General features: G+C 34.7%; 1 protein-coding gene across 2 annotated transcripts; it reads right to left on the bottom strand.

The window, feature by feature from the left end:
- Window positions 1–12,714: 12,714 nt before the first annotated feature.
- On the bottom strand, window positions 12,715–17,117 carry LOC101265150 (uncharacterized). 2 transcript variants are annotated; one of them, XM_010326480.4, is made up of 3 exons: window positions 16,941–17,114; window positions 16,749–16,831; window positions 12,715–15,155 (listed from the first exon to the last, which is right to left on the bottom strand). In XM_010326480.4, exons 2-3 carry the CDS (start codon window positions 16,809–16,811, stop codon window positions 12,906–12,908), a joined length of 2,313 nt encoding a protein of 770 aa, XP_010324782.1. In that variant the 5' UTR covers window positions 16,812–16,831; window positions 16,941–17,114; the 3' UTR covers window positions 12,715–12,905. The 2 variants fall into 2 exon arrangements, with proteins under 2 accessions (XP_010324782.1, XP_004244854.1); XM_004244806.5 differs by having other exon boundaries at window positions 16,749–17,117.
- Between the last annotated feature and the right edge of the window lie 5,552 nt (window positions 17,118–22,669).

The raw sequence follows: 22,669 nt of genomic DNA, 5'->3' as shown, positions 1-22,669 counted from the left end.
ATTCCAAGAATGATAGAGAGTGCCATACTTGCTGCCCTTACCCCTCCTCCAGATTTATATTTATGAGTTGACTGTACGAGTCACATCTTGTGAGGGAAGACATGGGGAGGCCTCCGATGTTATGACTTTGAAAGCTGAGTTTGCAGATTTGAGGAAGGACGTAAACTATCTAAAGTCTACCAATTTCACCTCATTACTGGAGGTTGCAAACGCCCCCGATACATGAGAGATTCCTCCGGATAGGTGGAAACCACTAGAGAAAGATACAATGGGGTTGTTGTTGTTTTTGTTGCGTCAGATGTTTAGACCTACGAGGAATAGTTATAAGTACATGAGGATAACATCTAAATGGTTATGTCTGACCTTACGGAGGCTGAGGGAGCTGCATATGAGACTTTGCGGCGATTGAGGAGATTATGGTGGGTTTTGTTATACAGGTTTCATTGGTGGATGCCCCTATTACTATATCTAATAAAGTTTGTTCTTCTGAGGAGACTTTGGTTACTGAAGCCCTAGCCTAGATAATCCCGAGCACTAATGCCAGATTCTGATCAAGGCACAAGCAACTAACACTCCGACAGATAGATTACCTCTTTACCTCCCTCTCCATCTCATTTTGAGTTACTTTTGGATACTTATATCTTGTTTGAATTTGAGGACAAATACTTTTTATTTGTGGTGGGTGAAGCTCACATTTTATGTTCTATTTATAACATGTGTTTTTGTGTATATATTTGGGTTGTTTTGTTAAAAATTTGTTTTATACTACTTTTTGCAGGCATTTAATCTTGTGGTTCCTTTTGTTTTAAATTGCGAATATTTTGACCCATTTAAAAAAAACTACTTCTTTTTGCCACCTCTTGCACGTACTTCAATGTGGTTGTTCTTAGGCAAATTTGAGTCTAGGTTTGATCAATACCAAGGACATGGATATTGCTCGCAGTCGAACAAACATGAATGTGCGGCTAAAACGAGGCCAAATGAAGCTTCATAGACAATATGTGGACTCTTTGCATCTTGTTGTGATTAGTCAATAATCAAAACTAAGCCTCTTGCGATGAACATTGCACACTTGCAAAAGTGTATGTCTTGTTTGGCTTTAGTGTCAATGCCTTGTGTGATAAGCAACTGTGAACCATGCATGATGATACCTAGAATTTTTCTAGTTGGTTCGGTTGACTAAGTGATATGATCTTAGGCACCGTTGAAAGAGTGTGAACCAATTTGACATATACCTCTTTTGTGTCTCACCTTGTGAGTGTGCGAACCTCTTTTGAACACCCCTTGAGCCTTACCTTCTAGATGAAACTTGATGAAAACATGACCTTTCTTAATCTTGTAACTATAATTCTCTTGATTTATTGTAGACTGAACATCAAACTTAAGCCAAAAGCCTAATTTGGGGGTGTGGTGAAAAGAGAAGGCAAGTCAAAGAGTGCATGAAAAGTCTCCCTTAACCCATGGTGTTGAGAAAAATGGAAATACTCCATATAAAAGAGAGAGAGAGAGAGAGAGAGAGAGAGAGAGAAGAAAAGAACAAAAAAGAGAAATTCATGGGATAAAGTTATGAAAATACAAACAGAAATGGGGTGTTTACAACAATCCATGGAAAGATTATAAAGGGATGACTTATGAGCACAAGAGAAAATGATGAAGTAAAAAAGGAAGTTTTATGAGTACCACATTTCATAAGGATATAAATCACAGAACTTTAATGAGAATACTTATACACCCAGCCCCGTTGAATGCGTATAAAAGACTTTTTTATCTTGAGTGAGCTGAAACAAAGGTTGATTGGAAAAGACGGGCAAATCTATGGGTTAATTCATGCATTATGCTCGTTTTTGTGAATTTGAGCAATGAAATTGATTCTGGAACTTTAAATTGTGAACCATTGTGAGTGAACATGAAATCCTTTTTTATTTGGGGGCATTTGATCACTTTGGTTGAGCTTCAACTTGCATTTGAAGAAAGTATCGTGAGCTTGAAAATCTTTGATAATGGCGTGTCACAACTTGAGTCTTTGAGCGCACATTTGATCCTTGCATAAGTAAGTTGAGTTTTTTTGTGTGTATTCATGACTGAGTCTTGTGTAGCATTATTTGAGACATTATTTTTGAACTACTGAACTTGAGGACAGGCAGAGGTTTAGGTTGAGCATGTTGACGTGTCCACTATTTTGACTCGTTTAGGGTTATACTTTGATAGGTTTAGTGTCCTCAAATGAAAATTTTGTCTCTAAAATTGATTAAAACCTTGATTTTTAGGTATTTTGAACTTAGATACAATGCATGGACACTATAGAGCAAAAAGAAACAAAAGCGACGAAATGAAGATCTGAGGATTGTTGAACCCGTTCAACGTGTTGCCAAAAGGTCTCATGCTCGCCTTTTGTTCCAGTGAGTTGAACCCTGAAGGAAAGGATCGAATAGGTGGTTAAAGGAGCATTCATGTTTTGCCGAGCAGTTTTGCGAAGCAGTACTATGTCTCTCAATGGTCCAAAATGTAAAGATGTTGAAGGCTAACGCAGGATGGCGATGAACATCCCAAAGGGAGGATCACCAAAATTATCGATGATCCCGACTAAATGTCCTTTCTAACACAAATTTTTGAAAACTATAAATACTCATTAATATTTTTATCTTTGTATCTAATTTCATAGTTCTGAACAGTAATTTTTAGTCTTGGCTTCTATTTTGAGTTTTGGAGAGCTTTTGGGAAACTTCGCTCTTAAACCTTATAAACTTGAAGATTCTCACCTTGAATAAACTCGAAGTAGGTGTTGAAAATTCTTTGTCCTAGACGCGATTGAAGTGAAAACACATCATATCTAGATGATGTTGTCTCGATTTGGCATCATTTTCTTCCTTTTTCTATGTCTAATTAAAACCCCAATTCTTGGGGTGTGATTTTGTGAATATGGGGAAAATCTATTATTGGGTGTTGCTTATTGTTGGTATTCATTGTTTAATGTGATTTCACTTAGTAGTTGTGGTTAAATTAAGTGAAGTTATAGTTGCAAATACAATTTCATGTTAGTGTATTTGGCTTGCTCGAGAGATAGGTTTTAAAACTAAGACTACTATATCGATAGTCGGAGGTTATTGGGTCGTCATGGGTTCAGCTCGACAAAGTGAATCGTAGTGCCTCTCCCAAAGAGAGTGATTGGGCTAAGCGGAGATTGTGCTTAAAGGTTGCAACTCAGTGTTCGAGAGAAATCGAGTTGATTCAGGGTAAGTTGATAGAGAGAGAATTCAGCCCACTAAAGTCTATCCTAGTTACATATATTTAGCGATGTACTATCAACAATAATTACCTTATGATGTCGTTTATCTCATATTCCGGTCACATCCAAAGAATCATGTTTCCCTATTAGTCTATCTTATTGTTTCAATTTTAATTCGAATTTTGTGAAAATTATAATTTTAAATCTTAATTAGGTTTATATAAAGACTTCATATTATATAATATATATGTTTTAAAAGGTACAACATATAATCTTTTTAGCAACGTTACTATATTTTTGTGGTGATTACAAAATTTTAAAAAGAATATAAAATAAATTGGATATATAAGAATCTCTATCTTACTTACTAGTGGATTTATAGTTAGAAAAACTAATTCTAATTTGTTTAATCTTTTTAAGTTAATAGAACATGTTGATTATAACACCAAAGAATCATGTTTCCCTATTAGTCTCTCTTATTGTTTTTACGGTTCTTAGTTGATAATTTGATTTAAAAACCCTCATTGTTAATTGACACTTGTGTTTCCCCCTCTAATTTAATATGTATTATTCGATAATTTCTTGTAGCTATTACTTGGATGACTTGATTTGTGCTTGGATGGAATATTATCAATACCAATCCCTGTCGGAATGATCCCAACCCTTGGGTGTTTTATATACTGATTGGCGACCGTCAACGCTTAGTATTGAATGAAGTGTCTTTGATGACTTCAACGATCAGACCACCATTCTATCTTGGGGTATTGCCTTCTTAAATGGATTCCGCTGACCTTCTTTGAAAGACACAAGTATTATGCACTATCCTTTTGGGTGAGCTCGTGCTCAGTTGGCGATCCGCCCTTTATCTTAGGCAATCATCAATAACATTACAATTTGTTTTGTATCTTTGGCCATTATTTCAAATTCAATAATTGCGTTGTCCAATTGACTTCATAGCTGCAAATCATCAACATTTGTGAAGTTTCAAATCAATGTTTTAAAAGGAGGGGGCGTGAGGCGAGACAAGCGAGAGTCATGGAGCATAAGACTTACGGATCTACGAGGCACAGTCTCATGTATATTAAATTTAATAATTTTATTACAAAGAAAACAACCAAAAGTAAAATTTTCAATTGATATACATATATATTTTAATAAATAACCTATAATATATAAAATAAAATATTATGATTTTTTTAGAAATGTATTTATAACCAATAATGAAGAGAAAAAGTATTACAATTACTATATGAGAAATATCGTGCCACCAATAATTGAAAAACATGATTTAAAGAGAAAAAAAAAGGTTGAAAAAACAAAAATAAAATAACACATAGGGTGTATGTTTTTATGCCCGGGGAACACATTTTTACACTTGGAGCTTACACCATTATGGGGTAAAGTAGTAAAATTACCCTTCTTACTTATGATTTTTTAAGATCGTGTCAAGGATAAATTAGATAACTAATACAAAACTGAGGGAATGGTGTAAGATCCCAAAAATGAATTAGGTGAAGCTAGAGTCTAACATGGTTCTCATGATGTTATAAGGTCCTAAACATGTTTATAGTGTGGGTTTGAGTCAGTGTCTAAGACTTTAGGTGCATTAGAAGTCAAACGTCAAGGGACGACCAAGACGTTCGACGACTAAGTCACTTATGTGCCTCATATGTGGTTTTATTTGTTTATGTGTGATTAATGAGGTTATAAGGTCCTTAAATGAGTTATTATGGTTCATATAGGCCGTGTGTCAAATTTTGTGAAGTTTGGAGATCAAACGTCCATGACGTTCGAAAGGTTTGCCTTGAAACGACCTTGTATGTCTATGTATGTTTCGTCGAGTTTTACGTGTTCGTTTTGGATGAAACTGATGTGGTAGGATCTAAACTCGTATATGGACATATTTTAATTAGAAATGTTCAGGTACGACTCCACATAACACCCACAAAGGGCACTAAAGAAGGACCCCAACTTGGAGCTCAACATTGCCAGGCAGGGCCAAACGACGACCCAAACGACAGCCTGTCGACCAGGCAACAACGTGTAGACCAGGCGACGGCCCATCGATGGGTGCATCGATGGATCCTGAAAGACTACAGATTGAGGATCTTTAGGATCAAACCACGAGATCCCGTCCACGGGGAGTGGTCTCACCCACGGACTGTCGATGGTGGGGCGTCGATGGTGCTGTGAAACTACCTGCAATTTTCTGTTAAGACTTGGGGGTTTTGAGAGATTCACCCCAAGTTTTATAAAATAGGAGGACGGTTGTTTTTAGTATTCATGGGTATTTTAAGAGTATATAAGTCATTAAACTCTCATTAAAACCCTAACACCTAAATCAAAACACATTTCCTTCCAAAGTTTCTTCAAAAACCTCCAAGAGAGTTCAAGGTAAAGATGGAGCTTGAAGATGGTTCTTCAATGGAGTTTCTTAATCAATGATCATTGAGTTCTTCTAATAAGGTATGGGAGTTCTTCATCTAAGTCTTGTTATCACCTTAGATCCAATTTCAAAGATCGTTTTCAAAGATTTCAAAAAGATGAGAAGTCCAATTTCTACTCTTAGTCTTGGGTTCTTGCATAAAAGGTTTTCAAACGTTAAGATATGATAGTATTGAGGTATAATTTATGTTTTCCAATGAAATTCTCCATGAACCCTTGACCTTCACAAATCTCTCAATTTGACTAAAATATGGTTAATGTGATCATGCTTTGATATTGATGAATTCATGTGTAGATTGTTATGGGCTTTTGCTTCATGTATATATTATGATTGATTGGTTTATAGGCTGTTTCTATTTTATCAATTGAGTATTGAATATTCTTAGATCTATTGAATATTAGGCTTATTGAATTGATATCGACTTTTAAGGCTTATGAATTCTAGTGTAGTTTTTCATGGGCTATCGATTGATGTGATAATTGTAGTAAATTTATATCTAGGTTGTATTAGATTGATGAATATATAATGAATTAACCTAGTTTCATTGATCATTGTCATGATTGCATTGAATTATTGGTTATGGCCATGGGTAAGGGCCTTATGATATCAATGGATGATTTAGCCTTGAAATCGAAGTGGTAAGATGGATTTGGGGTGTGCTGCCCTAATTCCTTTTATTTTATGTTAATTAGACTTCAATTACGTTGTGATTGGTATGGTCCAATTATGGTGGTGGTGCTATGTGAATTGATGTGGCCTTGTCGGCGTTACTTTATGCAATATGATGATCATGGTCTTACCGGCACTACTTGAAGTATTATGATGATTTGTGGAGTCGATTTATGTGAAATATGAGCATATCTATCTATATGTGAAGTAATGTGATGTGTAGTCTTACGGTTGATGCATAGTTGTTCCTACTTAAATATATGAGTCTACGATGGTCATATTGATGATGATAAGGTAGAGTATCCGATGACTCAAAGATGATGATGGTTATTCCTAAGTGGCTTAAATGATGACATGTAATTTGTGTTAAAGTGAAGCATTTGTGTCTTGTCTTGGTTGACTTGTGTCTCTTACTTGATTCATGTACAAATTGTCAATATGAAATGTCTTGACTTCAGATGTTAAATCGTCTTAGTCTTAAATGTATGAATAACATGTGACCTTGATTAATGTTAAGAGGTTCTTTATGTGAAACCTTGAACCTAGTGGTAAGGTTATGAATGTTGAAGTCGAAAGTTGTAATGGTATCCTTCAAGTAAATGAATGATAGACTTAAGGTTGATTGGCTAGAACAGCACCATATCAATCCTTAGGGAAGTCATGATGAGCTTCTTGTCTCCATTGTAAGGTAGCCCTAAAAAGACCTCTTTGGTAGGGTAAATATGATTGGGTTATGAACTAGATATGGAACCCAATTGTATGAACCTTAAATGTGAATTACTCTATGAGAACAAAGGCTAGCACCGAGTCAGTATGGTCGGAGAAGTAGTTCTAGTTAAAGAATCAGACTAGAATACAAAGCACGCCCTTCATATTCCTTAATCGTGTGCTACATGGGGTGTGTCCAAGTTCTACCATTGGCAAGTAGAACACCCTTATCAGAGTAGGTTAAAACTCCGGATTCCATGCTTTTCTACCATGGTCGATGTCAGTTATTGTCTATTCTCATCATATGGGATACTTACCAGCATTAGAGAAGTTCTATGAAGTTTAAGCGGTGGTATGGGACACTATCTAGACATTGCCGAATAGGCTTTAAAAGTGTTAGTTAGAGTCTCTAGGTCTTGTCTAAGACCATTACTTTAATGTCCTTATGTGATGAATAAGTCTTAAATGAACCTATAAAAATAATGACTTAAGTTAAGAAAGTATGTTAAATTAATAAGTACTATCTAGAGTAGTTAAGGGTTGTCTAGTTAAGGTGTGAAGGGGGGCATAGGAATGGTCACTTCTTATCTTACCTAGATAAGTCTTATGAATGACTCTAGTTAGGGAAGATGGTTGATTATGTAGACATGATCCAAACTTATGTATGCTTAAGGATTTCTTAGGTCACTTCTTATTTTATCTAATCTTTGCGAGGTCATTATGGACGTTATCTTCTTGATTTACTTAAATAAGTCTTTTGATAACCTTTGTAAGGGAGAAAGTCATGGTATATGTATGCTAATGTATTAAGTGAGAATGATTCTATCCTATCTAGTCTATAGGATCTCTTAAGTGTGTGTTTAAGGGATCGTATGGGCAGTTGCTTGACAACTCACTCAAGTGAACCTTAGAATCACCTTTCGTAGGAGGATCTCATGTTCATATGTTTGATGTCTTGTAAATGTATGTTGATCTTATTATGGGTGGTCTTAAGGATCATTTAGGTGTGCCTAGATAGGGTGTATGGGCGGTCTCTCTTTTTCGTACTTAAGTGAGTCTTAGAATAGCTTTTAGTGAGGGAATTATATGCTAAAAGGTGTGCAAAGTGAAGCTAAAGAACTTCACTGTACAGTGAAGTGAACTCACTGTAATATTTTCTTAAAATATGATTTATTGCTTAAATGATCTCTTATGTATTTCTAAATTGTTAAATGTTTTCCTTATGATTATAGTATGATGTTTTAATCAAAATTCATGAAAAGCATATTATTTACTAAATGTCCCTTTTTCATGGTTTTTGCATGGCTTTCATACTTAGTGCATCTAAGGTGCTAACCCCTTCTTTTTCCTTTTTGATTAAAGTGTAGGGAATTGAAAGTCTTGATGTGTCATGGAGGATGGATAGGTTTCTAAGGGTTGAGGATGAAGTATTAGTGAGTACTCATCGATTCGAGGACAATATCCATTTGAGGACAATATCCACACGTGTTCCCTTATGTCATTAGACTTTATTTTATGTCTTGTATGGGATTAGTATCAAGTATTGTACACTCTAAAGTTTAGATGGTTCAATGAGATTGTTGTAAAAATCCTAATGTTTTAAATGAAAGTCTTCCACTTCCGTATTGGTTATGAAAGAGTTCTTCGTGTGTGAAGAAAGTTTTAAATTCTTACTTATTTTAATATGTTTATTATGCAATGAGTGGTACGAGTGGCTTAGATGATACTTCTTGAAGTCTCATTTGCCGTGTAGCGACACAGGAACGCTCTAACTTCTAGGGTGTACTTGTGGATCGTGACAAATAGTGTTTAATTAAATTTATGATTATTCTAAATTTTAAATTACTGATTTTAGTTTTAATTAAATGTTTCTCAATCTCCAAGAAAATATAAGGATTTAGTTTTGTCAACTTAATATTTGTGGTTACGAAATTTGACGAATTCTTTGTTAATCATGGTTAGAATTGTTATGGGTATTACCAAGTAATAGCTACAATTTTCAAATTCATAGCTTAGGTTTTGTAGTTATAAGTATGTTTTCTTGTAGAGGTTATACATTAAACACAGTTTTAACAAATGTGGGGTACGATTGTTGATCAAACTTGTTGCCTGTGTAGTAAGGGGTCGTTTGGTTACGGTATAAGAGGGCACATTATTCATGTATAAAACATTGTATTAGTTTTACAATGCCTGGTAAAAGTTTTTTATTAGGTTGAAAAGTCAATATGACTTATACTATGTTTGGTTGTATTTTTGTAGTCCTATATAATTAATATCAGTATAACTTATGAACGAATCTATGAATAAAGTTATGCATGATAGAAGGTTGAATAAGTTATGTGGGTATTAGTTATACATGTATTAAAGTAATAAATTACATATTTACCCTATTAATTTATTTTATTATTTTTAATTGAAAACTTTATTGTTTTCCTATATATAGTTTTGTTGTTTTTATTTCTTTTTTATATTTAGACCATTTTTATTTCTTTTAATTTATTTTATTTTTTTTAATTGGAAACTTTATTATTTTCTATCAACATGTTTTGTTTTAATTCTTATTTATATATAGACTATTTTCATTTCTTTTTATATACTTACCATTTTGATTGATTTATGCAAATATAAATATTTTTTAATATTAAAAAATGATTGTATATTTTTTGACGGTACATATGCTAATCAAATATTAGCATTATATATTACACAATATATTTCACATTTTATTAGCATGTATTATTATTTTGTAAATAATATATATTAATAACTTACAACAAGTTTAATATTCAATAGTTTATTATTCATGTATTGTATTCTCTATGTAACTAAATAATGTCTACATAACTGATATCCACATAGCTAATACCCGCATTATTAAACCCAACATAACTAAACTTGCATAACTAAACCCTGCATAACTAATACCTACATAACTAAACTATGCGTAGGTAATACCTGCATAACTAAACCCTCCATAGCTAATACTTACATAACTAAACAATGCATAGCTAATACCTGGATAACTCTAACCAGTAATCAAACAGCTCCTAAGTGTGTATGACTAGAGTAATCTATCATTTGCTTGTTCTTTCTAACAAGAAGTGTGGATGAAAATGCTTGGTTGCTTAATTAGAGAAGTTGAACTTTATTAACTTGTGTAATGCTTAATTATATTGCATGATAATGTTTCACACTTCGGTATTTTGTACTGTAAATACTTTGATTTAAAATAAAATAGTTACCTAGAAAAAAAGGTGAAAGTGTTTAATTTCTAAATACATAAGCTAATTCATATCACAGACAGTGGCAGAGCTACGATGCTCTGAGGGTGTCATTTTGGACACTGTATATATAAGTAAAATGTTAATTATAATGATTAAAATAAATAAATTGGACACCCCAAGCGCATTGACATTATTTGACCCAACGGTCTGAAGCACCCCTACTTACTTTAAATTTGTGGGTTTGAATCCCCACAATTGCATTTTACAATACTTTTATTTTATTATTCATTAACTTATTTATTTACTTGTCTAAGCTAATTAAATTACATTCTTAATTAAAAATTTGTCTAGTAGCTAATTTAGTTTCAATGAATGACTTTTTATTTCCACTCATTAAAATTTTAAATAAAACTTAAATGTAATTATTTAATTCAAAGTTAATAAACAAACTCTAAATTATTTCTATAAAGTCGTTAAAAGCAAACAAAAGAACGCCTTCATCTGATTTGCTTCCATTATTCATGTCACCTTATTGTTATTCATTTTAAACTTAATGCTTCTCATTTTTATTTTTATTTTTGCTTTGTTCGTTCATTTTATATTAAATTAAACACAAATATTAAAACTAAATATTATGTAGTTTGATTTTTAAAATTTTGGAACATTAATTCGTAAAAAAAAAGTAATATTAATATTATGTAGTTCAATTTTAATTTTTTCAATGCATCTATTTATCGAAAAAAAAGTACTTAAGTAATATTTGGACACCCTTCGTAAAATTCCTAGCTTCGCCACTAATTACAGGGTTGTATAGAATAATAAACCCTTAACAAATTACATCAAAGTATTATGCATCTCAATATTCAATTAAAAAATATGGTTAACTCTCTTATTCAGTATTGATCATTGTTTCTTCATAATTAGTATTAATATCATTGTTCAGTAGAAAAAGAATTGGTGTTTGGTTATATAAAGGAAAAATGTTTACTGTAGAAATTTTTTTTCATGAAAATGTTTTCTTGAAAAATAAGTTGGTTTCTTAAATGTTTGGTTGACGAGACGAAAATATTTTGTAGTGTTTAATTGGTGAATGACAAATATATTCTAGAAATATATTTTATTATTGGCTAAAGTGTAAAAATAAAATATGGTTTTGGAAAATAGTTTACGACCCAAAAACCAACCTCAATAATTGATTTAGCACCCAACCTGACACTTATTTCGGACACGGTTCAGACGACCAATGCCAGACCGAATCCTGGACTACACACCTAATCTTAACATGAGATCCATCTTCAGACTGGGACATAACTCTGACCCTAACACCCGAAACAAGACACAATTGTAACGATTGATAAAGGATCCGACCTCGATTATTGAGCCAAAACTTGATCTCGACCCCCGACTTAGAACTCAAATTTCATAAGTGACTCGAGACCCTTCCCCCACTATCGATCCAAGATCGGACTTTCTAACAAAAACACGACCCGACTTTCAAATAGAGACTTGATCTTGATACATAACCTTGATGATTTAACCGATAGTAGGACTCGATGCCAACACTCGATGAGAAATCAACTTCGAACTGAGACTTAACCTCCCTCAGACTCGACCCTAACATTTGACCCAATATCCAACCTCGACTCCCAATTTATAACCCGACTTCCAAATTGAGACTCGACTACAATCCCTGACGCCCAACCCCAATGACTTATTTCGGATCTAATCCCTACATCAAACCCGAAACTTAAATTTCAAACTCAGACCCAACTCTATTACCCGACAAACGACCTGGCCCTGACTTTATCTATGACCCAAATTCTGAATTTAAATCTGACCCCGACACCCAACCTTAACGACCTATCTAAATCTAAATCCAACACTTGATTTGGGAATCAACCCCAACTTTCAACTAAAAATCGGACTCCATCACCCAACTCAAAACCCCACTCTGACACCTAACTCAGGACTTGAGCCTGATATCTTATTTGAAATTCAACCTCGATCTTGACCCATGATCCGATACCGAAATCGAGATCCAACCCTGAAACCATCCTACACAAAACTCAGAAGTTGTCTCGCAATAAGGTTGGGAGTCGGGTCCCGAATTGAGAATCATGAATCTGAGCTTGTATTAGTATTGGGAATTGGTACATGACACTTGGAGTAGGATGAAAAGCTGAGATATGAGGTTTTAAAAGAGTTTTAAGAAATATTTTTCTTAATTTTTGGAGATCAAGTCATTTTCTCTTAAATTTGAGAAAAATAAATTGCTTTGTAAGATATTTTCTGATACATGAGAAAATTGGAATATTCCTACCTACTCAAACTTCTAATAGCTTTACACGATATTGCAACTCCCTAGATATTTAGACCCAAAAAAAACTACAAAGTGAAAGTGCTTCTCCCTCCACTGTTTTTATATCATTGATCTACCAAAATGAGCACCAAACATAAAAAAATGTATTCTTCCAGAATTCTCACTATCACATACAAGGAGAAATGGAGCAATTATAAACTTGCATCGGGGAAGAGTTAAAACAGCAAACAAATATCCTATGCTCATTCGCAACTGTACGCAAGCATATGGTTACAGACATGTGTAGAGAACTATCATTAATTTCATGAAAATCTACTGGGGGCATAAAATACCAGCTTCCTTCACCAGCTTCTCACTCAAAGCTGAAAGTTGTGTCATCTCTGTATAAACTTCAGCAAGACATTCAAAACTGCTAGAGACATTCGCTGCAGTTTCTGGGATGTCAACCAACCAAAGGCTGCTGTCATAGTCAGCCTCAATGGTCAAACTAGCTCTGTTCAAAAGGCCACGGCTGAATTCAGCGAGTTTCCGGAGAGCACTGGTTGCAGCTTCAACTTCCAATTGAGCTCTTTCAAATTGGAGCTTTTCAACTGCCAGATATCCAGTGCTCTTTTCACCTGTTCTTTCCTGTGCCAAAGCATAAAGTTGCCTTACGCCATCTGCATCTTGGGTCATTTCCTTCATTTTATTTATTTCTTCCTCCCTATCATTCAATTTTTGACGAACAATTTTGAGCTCCTGCTCTTTGAGTTTAAGAGCCCTTTGTGCTGCAAGAGAATCCATTTCTCTACTCCTCAGGCTTTCTCGGGTTAACTCAAGTTCATTTTCAAGATGGTTTTTGTGCCACCTAAAAGTATCAGTTGGTTTCTCCATCAGCTGAGATGACCACATTTCATCAGTGTGACTGAGTGAGCTCAACACGTCATCCTTAACAGAAATAACCAATTTGTTAGTCAGGTCTACCATCTGTTCCACAACGGTCTCAGCTTCTAAATATTTCTTTTTTGTATCATTTAACTCAAGTTGCATTATCTGCATGAATTCCTCTTTTTCTTTCAACATACTTGTTGCCTGAATAAGTTGCTGTTCTTGACTGTTCATGAGCACCCTCAGCTCAGCTATTTCCTGATTTAATTCATCTAATGTCTTTCTTGAATCCAGAAGTTCCTTGTTTTTTTCTTCCAACATCAGCTGAAGAGAAGCGCACTGAGACTTTAAGTGCTGAATCTCTAATCTAGCATCTACTAGCTCTGACTCTGTAACCTGAAGAAGATTCTGTGTTTCTCCGAACTCTGCACTCTTACGGTCAAGCTCCTCCTGGAGAGCAGATTTTTCATTTATAGCTACATACAGAGAAGACTTCTTAATATTATTTTCAGTCTGCAACTCCTCAACAAGCTCCTTTTCCATGGATAAATCCCTTTCAAGTTCTTTGTTTCGAGCTTCAGCAACCGTAAGTTGCATTTTCTCATTCTCTACCTCATTTTGAGCTTCTTTCAAACTTGTCATGTAAGACATAACACTTTTTCTCTGCTCTTCAAGTTCTTCGAGACGATTTTCTAATAGATTTTCCTGCTCTTCCATTTTCTTTCTAGAGGATGTCAAAGCTCTCTGAGATGAGACTAACTCAGACCTTACATCGGCAAGTAGCTTCTTGACTCTTCTAAAATCCTCAAGGGACCGATTTGCTCCTCCACCATATTTAGATGTTTCCTCTTCCAATTTTTTCATTTCTTGCTTTGCTATGAGCCAATCCATTGCCTGCTTCTCCAAATTGGATTTGGAAACTTTAAGTTTCTCATCTTCGGTTTTCTGCATCGTCAAGAAGACTTGTAGCTCTTTCTCTTTCTCTTGAATTTCTCTTCGGAGATTTTGTAGTTCAACCTCCTGTCTTTGAACTACTTCATTTGCTGTATCGAGTAGTTCACCCTTGGTTCTGAGTTGTGATTCGGTTTTAGCCGCTTCATCACATTTATTCTTCAACTCAATCATCATTTTATTTATTTCATCTTCTTTTGAAACTAGGGCTATTTGCGCAGCAGATATCTCCTGATCTATCTCGTTGAAACGAAACTTTAGATCTTCAATTTCTGCAGCTTGAGATACTAAGACCAGATTAGCCTGCCTTAGCTCATTTTCCAGTTTTTCCTGTCTAGAATTAGCAGCTTCCATTTCCTCCACACGTTGCTCCAATTCTATCTTTGCACGGTTTAATTCATTGTACTCCATCAATACTTTTCTCTCTGTATCTTGAATATCGTCTTCCTTTTTCTTCAAGGCTGCAAGAGCATCCAGCAAATCCGACTCTAGCTTGCCAAGATTTAATCCCAGCTCAGCAACCTGAGGAAAATAAATATTTCTACCAATCTGTTGTTCTAGTTTCTGGGTCTGGGCAAACAACCTCTCAAGAAGAACCCTAGCCGGTTCAGTTTCTTCTTCGCCGGTGATATTTGATTTCCTGTTATCCAAGACAGACCTGACAATTCTCGAGGAAGGACCCCGCCCATGATAAGCTGTCATAAGCATTAATCTCTTCTTCCATTCGAGCCTCATAAAACAGCACTGTACACAAACAGATGTCAGTATTTACACCACAATATTATCACGTGTAGAGCTTCCTACTTTTAAGAAAGACAGACCTGTCATCTATTGCTTGGGACTCCAAGCACAATTCATATAGCAGTATTAACAGACAGTGATAAGAAAGCGAAGATGTATAAGACAAAGGCACAATTGGAGAAAAATTCCTATGCACAAGTTCAATTTGGTAGTAAGGGTAAGATAACTGAATTAGTTTTACTGCACAGTAGTCAGTACAGCGTATTTTCCCCAGTATATATGCAAGAAATAGTGTCATAGTTAATCTCTTAATTTTTCTTCTTTTCCTTCCCTTATTTTTCCTTTTGTAAGACAAGGAGAAATAAATCAACAGGGGAAACAGTTGATATATATCAATTTTTCACCTCCCCATCCATCCCCACAAATAAGAATAAGAGATATCTTGTATATTCTGTTATTGTTTCTCACATCCCATGGTCATAACAATTTGTTACTTCCTTGCTCCGACTATATTTTAACGTTCACTCATACAAGAAATGGTCACGGATAAATTAGAATGGATATAGAATTCATATAATTTACCACAACTAGTTTGGATTGAGGTATGGTTGATTGATTGATCAATCGATTTAATCCAAACTCACTGAAATAAATCATTATGGAACATCTATAACACAAAAATTTTCATGCAAGATCTATAAATGCAATTGTATACTTCCACAACATAAATTCTAATTTATCAACATAAATGCAATTGTATACTTCCTCATTCCAAAAAAGTGAACCTTATTTCAACCTACAAAGAAAATTATAAAGCTGTAATAATTAAAGAGAACTTCATCTACACAGTTGATGACCATATCAGCTACATCCTAATAGAGAGATGTCCAAGAAGTGAGATCAACTCGTTGGAGTTAACATCACTCTGAACCAATACAAGAAGCAAAAATATTTTTGGCAATATGACAAATGCTGAAAAGACAAAAGTGGCTGGACGCATTATGGATGTTGAAATAATGTTCCTGTGTATCTCCATGACCAAATTTGTCTACTATGCAATCTTTCTCTCAAAATTCAGATATTAGTACTAAAATTTTACTCATCTCAACTCAAACATTAATTGTTCCACTCCTTAGTTCCTTATTTACTTTACAGATTTTCACAACAATTCCAATCTGGTTAATATTTGGTTGAATGAAACAAAATAACCACCTATATTACGTATGACTCTGTATCTAGTTGTAAACGACATCCATCTCTTATCACTACTCTCAGTAAGATGAAATAAAAGAACAATCGAAAACAATTTAGAGTTGTAAATCACTGGTAGCGGCAGAACTCGCAAGTTGACTCTATGAATTGTTACCTAAACCGTTCACAAACCTGTGCAATTTACTCTATAAAGGAGGGTTGTACAGACATCTATATACCTAATCTTTTCCAACATCAACAATTCATTTATTTTTGCAGAAAGAAGCAAAAAGATCCCATTGAAAGAAATTGAAATGTAGGAAAATGTAAAAAGAAAAAAGAAAAATACTCCATGAACAGAATAAATAAGGAGAAACCAACAACAAAAGAAGAAGAGAGTTTCACCTCCTTTGGCTGCCAAAGAAAAGAAAACGATAAAGTGGCGCGCGGTAAGGCTCGCAACGCCATACTTCACCTCAACAGAACATCTGATGTTTCACAAAACTTCAAAAATGAGCTAAAAGTAGCTTATAGTTAAATAATATGTATATGAAGCTCAAAGTCATGTATCAATGGCGGAGTTGCAGAGGGGCTCACGTTAGCAGAACAAATTGGCAAATGGTAAGTTGCGCTGTGTCACAAGGTATCTGGTGTACCCACTTGAGAAAAAAAAAAAAGAGGATTTACGTGGGTGACGATGAGTGAATTAGTGGTGTACAGATTCCATCTCACTTTTATATGTTTCCAAAGACTTTTTCTCGGGCTCTCTCCGACTCTATCTTCTGTTTTATTCTTTAAATATAAAATTATCTATTTTTTCTAAATAATTAATTTTAACTCAATTCTATATTTTATTTTTTCTATATATGTTACTTTTTAAATATAAATTCTCTCTCATTATTATTCTATTTCTATTTCTTTTTTTTTATTTCATAATATAAATTATTTTATTCTTTTTTTAAATAACCACTTTATAATCTTTATATAATATAAAATTTTATTTTTTTAAGTTCTTTTTTTAATATAAAACTATATTTTATTCTAAATAACATAATTTGTAATAAATATTATATAATAGTACATATAAAGAAACGATTAAAATAAAAGTGAAAACATTTATAAAATATAATTGTATCATAAATATTGTATTATCATAAAATTAATTTTAGATTTTACATAAATACTCAAATTTCAAGATTATTACGTTATTCTCATAAATGTTCTATTAATTTATAATGGATTTCATGTTGAATCCATCCCATTTTTTGGTCAACTTTAGCTATTCAATTGGTATAAGCAATTGTTAAAAAGGAATAGTAATTGGAGTTGAAAAGAAAAGATTTGGTAGTTGACAAATTGGTAAGATTTGCAACCATTTTTGACTTTGTTATATTTACCTATGTCATTAGTGACATAAACATGGTTTTATCCTTCTATAAATAGAGCATTGTTGCTCATTTGTAGAACACACCAAGTTAGAGAGAAAACCATTTTGAGAGCAAAGTGAGGTATTCCATAGACTATACAAGAAAATAGTCTGTGAAAAAAATAGAGTGTAAGCGATATTTTAGTAAGACGGAAACCAAAAGAGTGTTGTTCCTTTTGAGTGTGTAGTAGTCACTTTGAGTATTGTATTCGTGACTACACAGTGTAAATTCCTTACTATAGTAATATTTATTGCTCCTCTTGGCCCGTGATTTTTTTCCTTATTCAGAAGGGTTTCCACGTAAAATTCCTCGTGTCGCTATTTTCCCATTTTATTTCCATTACTTTTACCATATATATTTTTGTGCTCGTCCGCGTTTTTCCAACAAACTTGTATCAGAGCCAAGGTTTTATCTGAGTATGCTGTGTGGTTGCAGCACAGTATGAACTTCCACATCAGAAAAGATTTCCTTTGATTTTGCGATAACTATATTTTTTGGGGAAAACAATGGAAGCCAACACAATTAGAATGGTTACTTTGAACAGTGTTAATTATGCCATTTGGAAGGGAAAAATGGAAGATCTGCTTTATGTTAACAATTTTTACAAACCAGTATTTACCACTGTAAAGCCTGATAATAAAACAGATGAAGAGTGGAATCTGTTGCATAGACGGGTTTGTGGATTCATTAAGCAATGGGTCGACGATAATGTGTTGAACCATATTTCTGGGAAAACACATGCTCGAACCCTATGAGAGCATTTTGAAAGTTTGTATGCTCGAAAGACTGTCAACAACAAAATGTTCTTAATAAAGTAGATGTTGAGTTTGAAGTATCATTAAGGTTCTCCGATGAAAAACCATCTGAATAATTTTCAGGGGATTATGAACCAATTATTTGCTATGGACATCAAAATTTGATGAAGAAATTCAAGGTTTGGTTCTACTTGGTTCCCTACCAGATTCTTGGGAAACATTTAGAACGTCATTGTCAAATTCTGCTCTGGATGGTGTGATCTCTATGGATTATGCCAAGAGTAGTGTCTTGAACGAAGAGATGAGAAGAAAAACTCAAGGTTCCTCTTCGTCGGATGTCCTGATAACTGGCCCCAGGGGGAGAAATAAAACTCGTAGTTCTCAGCATAGAGAACAAAATAGGAGCAAATCCAAAGGCAGACTTACGGATATTGAGTGCTATCATTGTGGCATGAAAGGGCACACAAAGAAGTTCCTCAGGAAGTTGAAGAGGGAGAACAAAAACAAAGAAGAAACTAAAGAAGATGGCAATGAAAATTGCCTAGCCATCGTCACCACCGAAGATCTTGTTACCGTTCTTGATGCAAACATGATAGATATTGCTTGTGATGAGTCAAGCTGGGCTGTGGACACTGGTGCCGCATCTCATATGACATCAAGGAAGGATTTTTTCTCTTCCTACACTCCTGGTGATTTTGGAACCTTGCGTATGGGTAGTGAGACTGTTTCTAGGGTGATTGGTATTGCTACAATTTGTTTGAAAACTAGTGTTAGAACTAAACTAGTTTTGAACAATTTGAAACATGCTCCTGATGTTCGTCTGCACCTAATTTCTGTTGGTGTTTTAGATGATGAAGGATATGTTAGTACCAATGGTGATGGAAAATAGAAGCTCATTAGAGGTTCCTTGGTTGTGGCTCGTGGTAACAAATGTCGTGGTATACTGGACTACGACATCTACTAGTGTTGATATGGTGAATGCGATTGAGAGCGATAGCTCTTCAACATTATGGCACAAGAGGCTTAGCCACATTAGCTAGAAATGACTTAATGTTCTAGCCAAGAAGAAATTATTATCAAATTTCCAAAGTGCTAAATTAGAAAAATGTGAGCACTACTTGGCTGGTAAAAAAAATAGAGTTTCCTTTAAGTCCTACCCTCCTTCGAGAAAGACAGAGTTGCTTGAGTTAGTGCACTCTGATTTATGTGGTCCAAGGAAGACAAAGACATTGGGTGGTGCACGTTACTTTGTCACTTTCATTAATGATTTCTCGAGAAAACTTTGGGTCTATGTCTTGAAGACTAAAGACGAAGTGTTAGGTGTCTTTAAGCAGTTTCAGGCTTCACTTGAAAGAGAAACTGGAAAAAAGTGAAATGTTTTCGTACTGATAACGGTGGTGAATATTGTGGACCATTTGACGAATACTGCAAGCATCAAGGTATTAGACACCAGAAGACTCCTTCCAAGAATCCTCAGCTTAATGGTTTGGCTGAGAGGATGAACAGGACCTTGATGGAAAGAGTTAGATGTTTGCTTTCTGAAGCAAAGTTGCCAAACTCATTTTGGGGTGAGGCTTTATTGACCGTTGTACATGTTATTAATCTATCTCTTGTTGCTGCTTTGCAAAGTGATGTACCAAATAGTGCTTGGTATGGAAAGGATGTTTCCTATGACCATTTGAGAGTATTTGGTTGCAAAGCTTTTGTACATGTGCCGAAAGATGAGATGTCAAAGTTAGATGCCAAGTCAAGGCAATGCATCTTCATTGGATATGGCCTAGATGAATTTTGTTACAGGCTATATGATCCAATTGAAAAGAAACTTGTGAGAAGCCATGATATTATTTTCATGGAGAATCAAACAAATGAAGATATTGACAAAGCGGAGAAGGTAGAATCTTCAAATTTTGATGGTATAGTTCATTATGATGAAGTTCCTTACACAAGTGTGCATGATGTTGTTGGGTTTGATAATCATGGTGACGCCTAGAATCATGTATCAAATCAACATGTTGATGTTGATAATAACAATGATATTGTTATTGATGATCCTATTGCTAATGAAGTTGTGGACGAATTAAATATTCCGCTTCAGAGGTCCACAAGACAGTGATTTCCTTCCTCCCGTTATTCACCCAATGAGTATGTGTTACTCACTGACGGGGGAGAACCTAAATGTTATGAGGAGGCCATGGGAGATAAGCACAAGAATCAATGGATTGAAGCCATGCAAAACGAGATGAAGTCTTTGCATGAGAACCACACTTATGAGCTGGTAAAATTGCCCAAAGGCATGAGAGCTTTGAAGAACAAGTGGGTGCTCAAAGTTAAAGTTGAAGAACAGAACTTCAAGCCCAGGTACAAAGCTAGATTGGTTTTTAAGGGATTCGTTCAAAGGAAAGGTATTGACTTTGACAAAATATTTTCTCCTGTTGTGAGAATGTCCTCGATTCGCACAATTCTAGGTTTGGATGCTAGTCTTAATTTAGAGATTGAGCAGATGGATGTGAAGACGACTTTCCTTCACGGTGACCTAGAAGAAGAGATTTATATGGAACAACCTGAGGGCTTCAAAGTAGATGGTAAAGAAAATTTTGTATGCAAACTCAAAAAGAGTCTCTATGGCCTCAAACAAACTCCCAGACAGTGGTACAAAAAGTTTGAATCTGTTATGGGGGAGCAAGGCTATAAGAAGACTTCTTCAAATCATTGCGTTTTTGTACAAAAATTTTCTAACAATGATTTTATCATCCTTTTGTTGTATGTGGATGATATGTTGATTGTGGGAAAGAATAATTCCAAGATTGACGAGCTGAAGAAGAATTGTATAAGTCTTTTTCTATGAAAGACTTGGGTCATGCCAAGCAAATTTTGGGCATGAGAATTACTCGTCTTAGAGATAAAAGGAAGATTTATTTGTCCCAGAAGAAGTACATTGAACGCGTACTGGAGCGCTTCAATATGAAGAATGTTAAGCCTGTTAGTATACCTCTTGCTGGTCATATGAAGTTGAGCAAGAAGATGTGTCCTACAGCTAGGGAGGAAAAAGAGAACATGGCCAAAGTTTCATATTCCTCCATCGTCGGAAGTCTAATGTATACAATGGTGTGCACTAGACCTAATATTGCTCTCGCAGTTGGTGTTGTCAGTAGATTTCTCGAAAATCTGGGAAAAGAGCATTGGGAAGCTGTGAAGTGGATACTCAGGTATCTTATAGGAATCTCAAATGAATGCTTGTGTTTTGGAGCATCAAATCCAATCTTGAAAGGCTATATAGATTCTGATATGGCAGGTGACCTTAAAAACAGAAAATCCATTACTGGATATTTGTTTACTTTTTCAGGGGGAGTTATATCGTGGCAGTCAAAGTTGCAGAAGTGTGTTGCACTATCTACAACTGAAGCTGAGTATATTGCGTCTACTGGCCGGCAAACAAATGATATGGCTAAAGCGATTTCTTCAAGAGATTGGTTTGAATCAGATGGAGTATATTGTCTATTGTGACAGCCAGAGTGCAATAAACTTGAGAAAGAACTCCATGTACCATGCTAGAACAAAACACATTGACGTCAGATATCATTAGATTCGTGAGAAAGTGGAGAATGAATCATTTCATGTCAAAAAGATTCACAAAAGTGAAAATCCTACAGATATGCTGACCAAGATGATACCGAAAGACAAGTTCGAGTTATGCAAAGAACTTGTGGGTATGAGCTCTCTCTAAAGAGGTTGAAGATACCTTCTTCCAGTAAATGGGACTGGAGGGGGATATTTGTTGAATCCATCCCATTTTTTGATCAACTTTAGATATTCAATTGGTACAAATAATTGTTAAAAGGGAATAGTAATTGGAGTTGAAATGAAAAGATTTGGTAGTTGGCAAATTGGTAAGATTTGCAACCATTTTTGACTTTTCTATATTTACCTATGTCATTACTGACATAAGCATGATTTTATCCTTCTATAAATAGTTCTTGCTCATTTGTAGAACACACAAGGTTAGAGAGAAAAACCATTTTAAGAGCAAAGTGAGGTATTTCATAGATGATATACCGTGTTTTCACGGTATTATTAATACTTTTTCCTTAAAGTTTAGTGTGTTCAAAAGCATTTTTGTGCTAATTTTTATATAAGTTTCTCTTTA

The sequence above is a fragment of the Solanum lycopersicum genome, chromosome 8, assembly GCF_036512215.1.
Source record: "Solanum lycopersicum chromosome 8, SLM_r2.1".
NCBI classification, from domain to species: domain Eukaryota; kingdom Viridiplantae; phylum Streptophyta; class Magnoliopsida; order Solanales; family Solanaceae; genus Solanum; species Solanum lycopersicum.
This window is presented reverse-complemented; position numbering and strand designations above follow the sequence as displayed.

Coding starts and splice junctions, on each gene's coding strand:
- LOC101265150 (XM_004244806.5), bottom strand. CDS start 16,811: ATGGCGTTGCGAGCCTTACCGCGCGCCACTTTATCGTTTTCTTTTCTT. Junction 15,156..16,748: donor TTCTTTGGCAGCCAAAGGAG/GTGAAACTCTCT, acceptor GTTTGTGTACAG/TGCTGTTTTATGAGGCTCGA.